The 14,343-nt window shown below is 40.2% G+C and overlaps 1 protein-coding gene across 3 annotated transcripts in view; it reads left to right on the top strand.

The window, feature by feature from the left end:
* Window positions 1-14,343, top strand: part of ZNF407 (zinc finger protein 407) — a 1,322,856-nt gene that overhangs the window by 31,734 nt on the left and 1,276,779 nt on the right. For all 3 annotated transcript variants that reach the window (XM_029590864.1, XM_029590863.1, XM_029590865.1), the window contains exon 2: window positions 9,182-13,933. In XM_029590864.1, coding sequence (XP_029446724.1) covers window positions 9,244-13,933 — 4,690 coding nt within the window. In that variant the 5' untranslated portion in view covers window positions 9,182-9,243. The remainder of the gene's footprint in view (window positions 1-9,181; window positions 13,934-14,343) is intronic.

Here is a 14,343-nt window from a genome sequence, read left to right as displayed (position 1 = left end):
CAAGTGCAGAGAATCCTGATGTGGGCCTGATAAGAGACCTTAGAGTACAGCCCCCTCAGGGAAACTGTGTTAGGTGATGAAGATCAAGCTGCAGGTGGTAGTGGTGCCCTAGAGACCCTGATACGGCCCTCTGTGGTAACATTGGAGTATTGTGGGATATGATGGCAATGATGGCTTCTAATATAAAAGGTTTAGAGAAAAAGATGGATTTGATTGCAGGGAAAAATGCTCAAGATATAATGGCTATCCAAACGGTTATAAATAAGTCTGAAGTAAGAATTAAAACCTTAGAGGAAATGGGGAAAAAAGAATGTAGAATTTAAAGCGGCAGTAGTAAAGGATAGAGATTTGCTATCTAGACGAACTGAAATTTTTGAAAATAATATTAAGCGTTTAAATCTTCGTTTTCTTAATTTTCCTCGGGTAGCAGGTGAGGTACCGATGGAAACGCTACAAAGATTTCTTAAAGAAGTATTATGATTCACTGAAAATGAATTGCCTATAATTAGTTATTGTTACTTTTTGCCCAAGAGAAACCCCAATTTGAATGTAGAAGAGACACCCTTTCAAGGGAATCTCACTAATTTCTTAGAAAGTACAAATAACCAGGTAATAGATCGGGGTGTGTTATTGGTTTCTTTTGTGAATTTATTAGACCTCAATAAGGCATTGAAACAATACTTTGGTAAATATCCTATCTCTTTTCATGAAAGTATGGTAAATATTTTCCCAGACCTATCATTAACTACACAGTTAAGGAGAAAGGGCTTCCTAGAGTTCTGCCAGGAAGCTATATCTATTGGATATACATTTACTTTGCGCTTTCCCTGTAAGTGTATAATTAAAAAAACAACAAGATACTTTTATTTTCTTTGTCCCAGATCATTTAAAAGCTTTTATTGAACAAAAAAGATCTGCTGTATTATCCCCTCAACCCAGTGAATGAAAAAGTTAAAAATGCAGTAATGTATAACGCTGGGTTGATAATAGAAAATATTCTTGTAAACTTTGCTCCCTTTTATTGCCATGTCTCTGTAATTTAAAAGGTGATAATTAGAAATGTTTCTGTTAATTATATCATAATTAGATCGAAATTCTGACTATTGATGAATGTTTGCTTAATTCAATTTATTTGTGTTTTGATCATGTATTATTGTGTTGCAATCTAATTGGAAAAATCAATAAATATATTAAAAAAAAAAAAGGTTTTCTAGACAGAGGAGTGTGCGTTCTATGTGATTCTGTAATAACTGGACGTCATAAGATACGATTAACCAGTTGTCCAAATAAGGAAAAATGTTTATGCCCTGTTTGTATAAGTGTGCCACAACAACAGCAAGACATTTCGTGAAGACTCTTGGGGCAGAGGAGAGACCAAAGAGAAGTACTTGGTAGTGGTAATGTTGATTTGCAACTTGAAAACAGAGGTATCGCCAACAACTCTTGTGAATTGGAATGTGAGTGTAAGCATCTTTTAGATCTAGTGAGCACATCCAGTCGTGCCTTTGGAAAAAAGGGAGGACCGACTTCAGAGAGGTCATCTTGAATTTTTCTTTCGCCAGATGTTTGTTGAGCGCTCAGAGATCTAAGATAGGGCGAAGGTCTACTGATTTTTTTTTGGGGATGAGGAAGTATTGGGAATAGAAACAGTTCTTCATCTGATTGGAAGGCACCAGCTGAATAGCCCTCTGTTGAAGGAGGAGTGAAATTTCCTTCAGGAGCAATGGAACTTGAATCGATGGTGTCTTGGGGTGAATGAGATGAGGAAGCGTTGGAATGAAGCTGAAACGCAGACGGTATCCTTGTGATATAATGCTCAATACCCATTGGTCCGTGGTGATATGGGACCATTGAGAGTGGAACAAGGAAATTCTTCCCCCTATACAAACTGCTGTTGTGGCAGGGGAACTTAAAAGATTGTTTAGGTGGTTGTTGAGTAGTCTGAGGTTTTTCTGGCCTCTGAGCTCTCTGACGCGGTCTTTGGCCCTGTACCTGAGATTGAGACCATTGTTGTTGGAAAGGCTGTTGCCTATAGTTGGGTTGATAGTAACGATATGGTCTGCGGTAGTAGTAACCCATTTTATATTGGGGAATATAACGCCTGGACATAGATGGTGTATCTAAAGGAGCCGCTAAGGATTGAACTGCGATATTTTGCTCTTTGATTAAAGACATGGTCTCTCTGAGTTTGTCCTCAAATAGGTTGTCTGGTCTGCAAGGTAAATTAGCCAGACGGTCATGAACGTCGTCTCTTTATACTGCTGGCTCGAAGCCATGCTAGAAGTCTAGCTGAGACTGAGGTCGCTGATGAATGTGCTGAAGTGTCAAAGGCTTCATACGACGTGCGCAGTAAATGACACAGACCTTCCTGCAAATGGCTGAGGTAAGGAAGAGTCTCCTTGTGAGGTATGTATTAAGGGCTATAGTTTTTGCGTGCAGTTGAATAAATATTGGATGATATAAAACTGATGGTGATTAATGCGAGAATTCGGCATTGAGTTTTGGTAGATCTTTTTGCTAAATCATCCAACAGTTTATTATCTCTTCCTGGAGGCGTGTTACAGTAAAGCCTGTTTTTCTTGGCTCTTTTCATCGCTGATTCCACTACTGTTGAATTATGAGGGACTTGAACTTTCGAGTAGTAAGCTGTCTTTTGCATTCTGTATTTTAAATCCAGTTTTTTGGAAACCGGGGGAAGGAGTGGAGGTATCCCAAGCCTTGTCCATCAGGCCCTCTAGAATTTGATGTGGAGGTAGAGCAGTGGGTTCAGATGGAACATCTAGAATTTGCAGAATTCCTATGACCTCTGATCTAGGGTCTGGAAGCTTTCAAGTCTCTGTTAAGAGCTAAGCCCAGCTTCTCCAGGAATTTAGCGTAAGTAAGATCTTCAGGAGGTGACGGCTGAGGTAGCTCTTGTGGGGAGGGTCTGAAGGAATACCCATTGAGCTCCCCGGAGATGATAGGGGAGAGAGTACTTGAGAAACAGAGTGTGTGGATGACACAGGAGAGTTGGAATGTGTCTGAGACGGTAGATTTGGAGGTGAAGAAGGAGAAATATGCAGTGATGCAGGATCTTGAGGACCCTGTGGAAGGAGATTTGGATCTGGAGGTAACCCCTGGAAAAAACTGTACAATAGAGAAGTGATGTGAGACATCGTCTCCTCAGCCATAGGGCGGGGAGGCTGGTCAGTTGGTTTTGTGGATTTTTTTGAGTCGCTTGACCAGTTTCTTTGGTAAGGGAGACCTTGATCTCTTTTTGGGACGATGAGGCTGAGAAGCCATATCCAGTGATGAGTCCCAATCTCCAGCCGGTTCCTTAACTATAAGGTCGGATAACACCGAGGATGGAGCGTGGTGATCTCCATGTAGGGATTGCAGAGCAGATCTGGCTGAAGATGCACACTTCAAAGCTCTTCGAGCTTAGACCGAAAGCTCTGTCTTCGTGACATCACGGATGACATCACCCAGTATGCATGGCTAAATGCCCTGCTTATCGACGGAAAAAGTTTTTTCTGCTTTTCTGTACTTCTTTTACCTGCGCTCAGCTATTAACACCTGCTCCAGGCAGGTGTTAATAGCTGAGCGATAAATTTGCGTCTGAGACGCACATTTATCTTTTTGCATGCGGAGTGAATGAGTAATAGCACTCATCACATGCACATGCATGTGAATGAGCCTATCTCATTCACGCCACGTCGGACACGCGTTAAATAGGTGCTAATCCACCTATTGCATTAGGGGGTGGATTAGCACCTATTTATCCCGCGTCGGACATCGACCCCTATGTGTTGGAGAACATTTTTTAGGCTGGGATACTTTTTATTGAACCAACACTAGTGTTTGTCACACCTAGAACCTTTCATCTGACAAAAGCTCACATACATTAGCATCTTTTTTTATTTGTCTAACTAGCTGTACCTGGCCACGTGTTGCTGTGGCTCAGTCTGGTTAAATGGAAAAGAAAGAAAAGAGAGAGCACACGTTTCGAATATGGTTAATTTCACAATGCTTGTGGGTATACAATATTTTTTGTTGTTCCATTGTCTGTGCAGATATAGAGATTGTCTGGTTTGCCGACTCTAGAACACACAACATATAATTGTCCATGTGAGAAGCAATCCGTGTCTAGATGTAAACCGCATAATTCTAGAAATGAAAAAAGAAAAAACATAAACTATACTCACTAAATGAATGGTATGGTAAACGACACAACTCAATTCCAACGCAATATTACACAAAATAATAAATCAAAATGAAAATAAATCGAAATCTATGAAAATTCAATTTAACAATGCAGTCGGAAACATTGAAATGGAATAGTAAAATATTTAGTCCAAGCCGTTAAGCCCGTTAAAACGGGCGAGATTTTTGTCCCCTCTCCTCCTACGTCTTTGCTCTGCTCCCCCCCCACTCCCAGCACCACGAAGGGCCAGAGGCGGCGGCGGTGGTAGGAGCTGCAGCGGTGGCCGAGGGGGATCTCACGAGGCATAATGGTCCTGCCATCCTGACTCCCTCCCTCCTTCACCGGTGGCGGAGGGACAGACTCAGACCCCTTTCACTCTATTCTTACAGGCCCCAACTCCTTTGCTCTCCCATTCCCCTCTACACTCAACCCCTTCTACTGTAACCTATAAGTGGGGAGCTGGGGGGGGGGGTAGAGAATCTCCCCTCCCCACCTAAGTCTTTGCTCTGCACTCACAAGAGCTTGCAAAGTTCCCACGCCAGTTATGTTTGGGAGAGAGAGGAAAACACTCCGTTTCCCCCCCCCCCCCCACCCTTGCAAAGGGCAGGTGGCAGGCACTGCAACAGATTTGGGACACTTTGCCTAGCTTACTTTGCTCTTTCTGGCAGACCTGTGCCTTTAAGAAATCCGATCTGGGGCTTGAGAGGGAGGAGAGAGCAGGGCTCTGGCTTTCACTTTCGTCACGGTGCTTTGCTGGGAGTGGGGGTGGAGCGATGCCCATGTAAACTCTTCCTGTGGCGGCTGAGACCCAAGGGCGGGCTGACAGCACTGCCTTCCCCCTCCCCCCCCCCCCCCAGTTGCGGAATATTTACTTGGCTTCTCCTTAGCTGCGGGACTCAGGGGGCGGGGGAGGAGGGCGAGCTGTTCTCTGTTCAGCTCTTTGCGCGTTGGCTGCTGCAGGCTGCAGCTGCTGGTGATCTCTTCACAGCCGCTTTCTACTGCATTTGCTCTGCTCTGGCCGTCCCAACTCCCTCCCCCCCCTTGCCTGACGATGGACGAACTGGGTCGGCAACTCTTCTATCCTTTCCTCCTCCTGTGTGTAACTCTCCGGCAGTCCCTACTCCCTCCCCCCTTCCCCAGCGGGGAAGGAATGGGCTGAGCCATTTCTCGGAGCGGCAACTCGTCTGCCCTTTCCTCCTCCCCTCTGACACCCAGCATGTAGCGCAGAGTTCAATGGTCCGCACATGTGTGGTAGAGCTGCTCTCTACTGCGCATTTGCGGGCCGTGGGTCAGAGCCCATTTACATTGTAGATAGCGTGTGTTGCTTGTATGTCCAACAGATGGCGCTGTTTTTCCAAAAAAGCATGTTTTTACCTGTCACAGGTGTGACATCTATATAATATAGGTATATAAAAACACGCGCGTATTCGAAAGCAATGTTGTGTCAAAATTTCAAAGCAATCGGTGAAGAACTTTTGGAGATTTAAGATTTTGAAGAAACGAACATTTACATTTTTATTTATATAGATAACTTACAGAATAGTTACCCTGAAAGCACTGAAAAACAGGTGAAATATGCATGCATATTATAAAATAGGCTGGCTGCATGCACATATGCGCAGTTTTAAGTGGGCATGCACCTGTGTGCGCAAATCCCGCTTCTACTGCTTAAGTGGGAGGATTTTAAAAGGGATGCACGCCAATGCCATTGCCACTAAAACCAGTTTGTTCACAGTTTGCCCAGTTAAGGGATAGGTCTTCTGAACCCCTCTAGTTTAATAGCCTTCCTTCCCACCTGTTAGCCCCACCCTTTAAAATCCCTGATATGCCTAGATTTCTTTTGTTTTATCACTTACACATCATCCATAGCAGAAGTAAAGTTATGCAGTAGGGGACCCCTGGTGCACGCCAGTACGTTTATGTATTTATATATAAATTTTAGGGTAAAATCCTGGAATGCTCATACCTTGCATCTTTTTGAAAACATTTAATTTGTGCATGCAGTGGGAAATATACCCACATCCGGGTTTAGGTAGCTGGATAAGTATGACTGCTTTTTGGCTGTCCTATAGTTACCAGTATAATCTTATTTGTTAAATATAAAATAGAATATATTTTATGGTGTGGCTGTGCATCTGAATATTTCAGCCAAATTATCCAGATATTTTTATCTGGCGGACTTGCTGAGTTGCCTAGCTGTTGAATATTGACCTCTCTGTAACACAGACCAAAAAAAGGAGGGGATAGGTTTTGAATTAGTAAAAATGTAAAACTTGGAAGCAGCGGTATCAGTTGTCAAGGCTTTAATCTATACTCATAGGGATGGTAACAAGGGCACAGGCACCCATACACACATGTATAGGCGTGCAAATGGACATATGCTGAAATTTTAAATCATACTTGCATATAATTTAAAATAAGCCTACCGCGCGTATGTGTTTTCCTAATTTTAAGCTGTTACTCAAGCAAATGCAATTCGCGTATCTTCCTTAAGATTTTGTCCGCTTTAATGCATGCAGGTTGGCAGATTTTAAAATATATTCGCTTGAGGGACATTCCCAGTTTTACCATTTAGTCCACCAGTTTGCCCAGTCCATCTCGAGGTCATCCTGAGCCACCTGGTTCTTCAGCCTGCACTCCTCAGTTGACCCAGAACCCTCACTCAGTCATCTTATGTAGATTTATGCCTTATCAGGCAGAAGTAAATATATGTGGCTAACAGCCCACTACATGCTACGGCCATCAGATTTAAAATACAGATTTACATGCATAACTGTTGGGCTTGCCCCTGAATGCTCTAACCTGCGCCCCTCTTTTTTTTTTTTTACTCATGCTTGCATATATACACACATACAGGCTGATGCAATATTTGGCACTCAGCCCAGCGCACCGATTAACTCTTTAGTCAATGTGCGTTTTGGACGCTCTAAGCTAACGCTGATGCAATAATGGGATTAGCGCATCCAAAACATATGTCCAATCAAGCGTGTAGCTAATAGTGTTTATCACATGTAAATTCACGTAGATGAGGCTATTAGCCATTACCCCGTGATGCAAAAAATGACCATGTGCCCAACTCACCCTTTTTAACGTCAAAAATTTAATGCCAGCCCTGTCATTCCACACTTAAGGGCTCAACAAAAAAACAGACATGCTTTCTGTGGTTCCTCCTACAAAGTATCGTCGCAATACTAAGTAGGAGAAACCACAGAAAACTGTATGAATACCAAAAAAAAAAAAAAGCTTGACCTGGAAAATATTTTTCAGGAGCACAATATACACAGTCCAGGCCAGTATATTGTGCCAGTAGCAGGAGAAAATGGAAGCTCGTACTTAGCTCTAACTCGCATTTAAAGCCACCTCTCCCATGTGCCTGTTGCTGAGGAGCATAGTTCGTTCTAAGCAGAGTATATGAGTGATCGCTTATATGTTTCGGAGCGTCACTCACAGGTTTTACGTTGTCGCTCACATAAATTTTTCTTTTTTTCTATATATAAACATGCAACGTTAATACTGGCTCTCAAAAATTGTTTGTTTAAAAAAATTGTTGTTCACACGAAAAAAAATTTGCACATTCCTTTCACTCCTTGGCTGGAACATTACCGAGAAGGTGCTAGGGTCGCATAATTTCCCCCAGCGCCTTTTTTTTTTTTTTTTTTTTTAACATGGCAGCTTATTTCCCTATTGCCTCACACGCCCGGGAGAGGTGAATGGGTGTGCGTTAGGAAAAAGGGCGCTCAATTTATGTGCCTGTTTTTAGCGTGCCCATAATTTGTAGCTTTTAAAATACATGTTGCTCATGCATGGCCTGTATACTCATGTATGTGGACCTTTTAACGTGAGCAACACTTTTAAAATTCAGCCTATAATGTGGAATTTTAGGATGCATTTCCACATTTTTTAGTTAATTTACAATCTCTGTCCGTTACTATTTTTGTTGCAAACTGATTCTTGCCTTACTCCAGTAGTGGTTAACTAAGTGAAAAGTTTAGTACCAGTGGCCTAGGGGATATGTAATGGTTTATGTCGAGAGGGATAAGTACTTTGGAAAAAAAAATAATGGTAACTCTGAATTGTCTGAGAGATGCTCCATGTTAGTAAAAGAAATTGTCCTGTCAGCTCTGGATCTTAATGCCACCATGTAGGTGTAAAGATTTTTCTGATCTTAACTTCCTTATTATTTATTGCACTTTAGTACATAGGGGGTAATAGCTAAACACCTCATTATTCTTCATTAGCATATCTACATAGGTGACCAAAATAACTTATCATAGCTGTGATAGTGCCATTTACCTCATTTTAACTGGAATGGTTAGTACATAGCACTAGACATTTATCCTTCTCACTCTTTGATACATCTGCCTGCTTATGTTGCTTATAATTTTGACACATCTGGATTAGGTGATTTGATTGCATGATGCATATATATATTTCTGAGTACCTGGGCATTCTGTGCCTACTTAGCATAATGTTCAAATAACAGTAAGCTGACTTTAGTTGTAGTTACTACTGCTGTTGCTTGTCAGCTCTTTGAATGAGGTATTGATATGCATGGCACAATAGCACAATTACATATGCGGGCCCACAGCTGAGTTAGGGTTGTGTTCTATCACTGTAGACATTCTGATAACTCCTTAATTCTAAATCCAGATTTCAGGACACACAGTTGATTCTTATAGCCAAGCTTGCTTAAAGTAGTTGAACAGATTATTTTCTAAATTAAAAAGGAAACTTGCTACCCATAAACCCAAAGAGCTTGGTTTGGTTTCAGGTCAATTGGCTGTTTATACTATGAAGCTCACGCTTCAAGAATGGGTTTTCATATCTTTCTGACATTTAAAATTAAGCCTTATGTATTATCTGACTGTGAACTCTTAATCAAAGATGCCAATGTTAGAGATTAATCTCTTCATTTTTGGGAGTGATGAGGTTTAATAGGAATTGACAAAATGACTTTGTTTTGCAAAGTGTGACTAATAAAAATGTTTCATTTTACAGACAATACTGCGGTCAAATGGAAAATTCATGAAGGTGGAACAATATTTAACACAATATTAAGCATGGATGAACCAAAAAGTGATGAAGATAAAAACTTTCCAACTGAAGTGTCAGAAGACCTGAAAAATAGCGTACCAGAAGAAAATGTTGATCGGGACTCCTTATTTGAGCCAAAGACAATTTATTTATCAGGGAAGATATCCGAGAGTGTAGAGAACAGAAAAGACATTTGCAGAAATAAAAGGCCGGTGTTAGAATCAGCCAGCCCAAACATTACTGAAGATGGGCCTGAATATGAATGCTTATCAAAAAGAATAAAGCTTACAAGTTCAGAAGATGAGGGCTCAGATGTTGGAACAAACAGTAGAAATGTCATAACAAGGCCTAGAATAAACGAAGAAGAAGTAGGTGATAATTCAAATAGTGATCTATACCAGTTTAAGTGTTCAGTCCTGCATTGTGCTTTTGTTGCCTTTGATGATACAGAACTGCAAAATCACATGGAAAATAAACATTCCCAAGAAATTTTACTACCTTTGCCTAAAAATGTATCATCTTGTCATCTGGAAGAAACTAGTGTTAAGTATGCTGTTAGAGATGCATATGGAGTTTTTAAATGCAAAAACTGTGATCAGTCTCTCTCATCGAAATCTGATTTGGACAGACATATTCTAGATAGTCACAAGGAACAATTAGAAAATAATTCATGCCCCCACTGTAACAATAAGGCAGAAGACAGCTCTGCTTTACAAGCCCATATCAGAGAGAAACACAGACAAGAATTAGTCTTTTGTTGTGATCTCTGTGGCTTTCAATGTGCTACGGAAAATCTCCTCCATGTTCATTTCCTTGGCAAGACACACCTACGTCGTCAAAATCTTGCTGCCCGAGGTGGATATGTACAAATGTTGACCAAAAATTCTTTCTTTAAAAAACAGTATACAGCAGTGAGAGAGAAAAATGAGAGAAGAAAGTCCTTAGTCATTAAATCAGCTGCAAGATTTGCTAATTCAAAAGAATCAAGAAATGTTGGCAGTAAACCAAAGGTCTCTAAAGAAAGTATTATTGCCAAAAATGATGAAGATGGTGAGCTCTGTGTTGAAACGATTTCATCTGAAAAATCTTTAGTAGGAGAACAGCTGGAGAGAAGAAACATAATAAAAATATGTTCTCCTGGTAAGAGAGGAAATTGTAGAGACCAGGAGAAAAAACTAGAAACATCCGGAATCCATGAAGATAGTTTAGATAAAGAGCTAGACAGTACTCCGAGAACCAAGAGAACAAGAGCCACCAGGAGAGGTGATAGATTAGCCATTGAAAGGAATGTTTTAGTAGTGAGCAATACCTTCAAGCGAAAAACTGAATCGTTTAAATTGAAGGGTCGTTTTAAAAAACAATTGCATTTGTTGGTTCGAGATAAAAGTCGCAGAGTACATATACAACACACTTTCAGGAAACATACGAAACCCAAAGAACTAAAATCATTACCTGCTGAACAACTAAAGACTGCTACTCCATGCTCAGTTGTGCAGGATATTAATCAGCATGAAGAAAGTACATGCTCTGTCAGCACAACTAAATCTGAGGATTCTGAATTGCAACCTGATGTTTCTGATCGCAAGATACTGCGCACTTGTGCTTACTGTGATCATGTTTTTCAGAACAGAAAAGGTTTGGAGATTCATATTAAAAGACGCCATACAAAAGAGATGCAGTTTCATTGTCAGCCTTGTGGCTATTCCTGTGTAACAAGAGGAGACTTTGAAAAACATTGCCATACTAACAGACATCAAATGGGTGTGTTTAACTTTGCCTGTCATCTTTGTTCATTTATTACCACAGAAGAAAGAAATCTTAAAAGCCACATGGGTGATGAACACAACATGCTTTTTGGTTGTACTGTTTGTAAGCTCTACTTTCCAGCAGAGGAAGATTTAGTACACCATGAAAAGACAGAGGAGCATATTAGTTTGGTGGCAAAGCAAAATACTTCTGGGTCAGATAAAAATAACTTGACACTAGAAACTGTAGCTTTCAATTCTTCAGAATCACACCACAATAATACAGAAAATATTGTAAATGAAATAGAAGTGAAAATACAAGAAGATTCCCTGCAGGCTTCCAAACCAAATAATAGTGATGAGGAAAAGCATTGTTTTCAGAGCAAAGCCCAGTTTAGGTGTAAAAAGTGTTTTTATAAAACAAGATCTTCAACAGTTCTTACAAGGCACATAAAACTTCGTCATACACGAGATTTTCATTTTCTTTGCAAAGCATGTAATCTTTACTCATTGAGCAAAGAAGGGATGGAAAAGCATATTAAAAGAAGTAAACATATTGAAAATGCTAGGCGAAACAACATTGGATTACTTTTTGAAGAGTGTATCGAAAAGGTTTGTGCAGATATAGGTGATGTAAAAGAAACAAAAGATCCTGCCACCTCTGGGAATGAGATATCTGAATCTGATAAGGAAAGTGTGCAGATGCAGTCATCTAGTCCTGCAGAAAATTTATCAGCTATCAAAGAATTGCCCCTGTCTGACACCAATGACAATAAATCAGTTTTAGCTAGTGCACTCAAGAGGGGAAGATCTAAAGGCAATGTTTCTAGAACATGTACTCATTGTGGGCTTTTGGCTTCCAGTGTGACAAATTTGTCTGTTCACATTAGACGAAAACACAGTCACCAGTATAGCTATTTATGTAAAGTTTGCAACTACTACACTGTAACCAAAGGTGATATGGAACGTCATTGCACCACCAAGAAACATAAAAGCCGTGTTGAAATGGAAGATCATAGAAAACAGAAAACAGAGAATCTTCTTGCTCCTGATGGTGCTAATATAGAACCTAACAGCAAGAAGACCAGCAGTTCAATTTGTGTTTTGAATGAACATGTTGGTTATGGTAAGCAAACAGAAGTAGAGGTTTCAAGCTTGGAGGAGCACATTGAGGAGAATAGAAACTCTAAAGATGTAGAAATGAAAAATGTACTTGCTTCAAATCACGAATGCACTCAGAATTCAACATATAAAACACAGCATGTACTTAAAGAGCCGGGCAGTATTTCTCCAGAGAGAGAGAGTGATCCTTGTCTTCAGGGAATGCCTACAGGTGGAAATAGTAATAAGTGCATTCACTGTGAATTTGTTGCCTACTCATTTTCGTCCTTAGAGCTGCATGTTAAACGGAAACATACAAAGGAGTTTGAATACTACTGTATGGCATGTGAGTATTATGCTGTTACTCGACGAGAGATGACGAGGCATGCTGCAACAGAAAAACACAAAATTAAAAGACAGTCCCATCTTCATTCTTCTGAGGAGGAAGTTAATGGAGCAGAGAGTACCAAAGAAACAACAATTAGTGTTTCTCAAGAGCAAAATCAGCAAGGTCCTAAAGAGTTTCCTAAAATACTTGCTAATAAAGTGCATGACACAGATCTTAAAAAATCACAAAGCACAACTGACTGTTCGGCTTTTGGAGATGTTGAAAGACTGAATACATCTGGCAATGGGGAGGATGTAAATGTTTGTTCAGGTTTTCACCAGGCCACATCAAAAACTGACGTTTCTGCTAAAAGTGATACTGTATCACTGAAACAAGGAACTAAAAGTAACCTGGGTAAAAATGAGCATGAAAAAAATGTAGATGAATCGGGTTTATTGTGTATGACAGCAAAAGAAAGAGAAAACGTCGCGATGGATCCTGGCTCAAATGATCAACAGGATATGAACAACTTTCTCGAAAATGAAAATCAAGTTTTAAAGCAATACAAAGAAACGGAATTTCTTGCAGGAGTACAACCAACAGGAAGTTCTAAAAATACCAATATATCACTTCTAGGCAAAGGCAATATTGATAAGCAGTCAAATCTTGAAGAAAATGTTACAAATGCTAATAAAAAGCCACGCTATTCAGAGGATTATAGAGGCACTGAGGGAGATTCATCTGTGGAGGAAGCTCTGATACATGCACAACATGAAGCAGAAGCAGCTTTAAGTGATAGTATTTGGGAGGCAGATGATTCCTCAGCTGAAGGCTTGCAAGAAAATAATAGCAAGGCATCTGTAACCATAAGCAGTGTAGATGATAAGGTAAAAGCATTATACATTTTTGAACAGTTTGATTCTTCTATAGTAAGGCTGAAAGGTCACTATGAAGATGAGTCTACTAACCAATCTGATGAAGGACAGCCGGCTAGTGGAAAGAAAATTGAGTTTCATTTGAAAATGGACAGTTCAAGTTCACAATCTGCAAAAAGGAAGAGGTCAGAAGGAAATTCCCATGGCGAAACCCCACGTATCCGATGTGATGACTGTGGCTTTTTAGCAGATGGCTTAAGTGGACTGAATGTACACATAGCTATGAAACATCCTTCAAAAGAAAAACATTTTCATTGTTTACTCTGTGGAAAATCATTTTACACAGAAAGCAATCTCCACCAGCATTTGGCAAGTGCTGGCCATATGAGAAACGAGCAGGCAAGTGTAGAAGAACTACCAGAAGGAGGAGCAACATTTAAATGTGTTAAGTGTACAGAACCCTTTGATTCTGAGCAGAACTTATTTCTTCATATTAAAGAACAGCATGAGGAATTGCTGCGAGAGGTTAACAAGTACATTGTGGAAGATACTGAGCAAATCAACCGCGAGAGAGAGGAGATTCAAGGCAATGTTTGCAAGTACTGTGGCAAGATGTGTAAGAGCAGTAATTCTATGGCCTTTCTTGCTCACATTCGAACTCATACAGGTATGTAATCTGGGTCTGATGCCACTCTTTTAAGTACAGTTCCATTTCAGTGTTAATGGGGTCGTCCCTGAGCTGTTCACTAGTTTTTCTTTATAGTTTTAAATGGTGAGATGTTCTTTATTTATATGGTCTTATGGGTAGTCTGGTCTGGATGATGCACTGATAGAAAACTAAATTATCTTAAATGTCGTGATTTCTAGTGCTTCAGTGAACTTAAGTACCTTTTGATAATTTCCTTAAACAAGCTTAAGTGCAATGTTCCCATCCTTTTTCTTTACAGAGTTTTCCTTTTTTTATTGATTTGGTGATCCTCTGCATATCATTACATTTTACTCACCAGCTGAGTCACCGGGTTGGCCTGATTTTTGTCTCTTAATTCCAAGATGGAATCGCTAACTTTTCACTTGGTC

The sequence above is a fragment of the Rhinatrema bivittatum genome, chromosome 2, assembly GCF_901001135.1.
Source record: "Rhinatrema bivittatum chromosome 2, aRhiBiv1.1, whole genome shotgun sequence".
Taxonomy (NCBI): Eukaryota; Metazoa; Chordata; class Amphibia; order Gymnophiona; family Rhinatrematidae; genus Rhinatrema; species Rhinatrema bivittatum.
The sequence above is the reverse complement of the archived record's forward strand: the minus strand, read 5'-3'. Positions and strand labels throughout refer to the sequence as shown.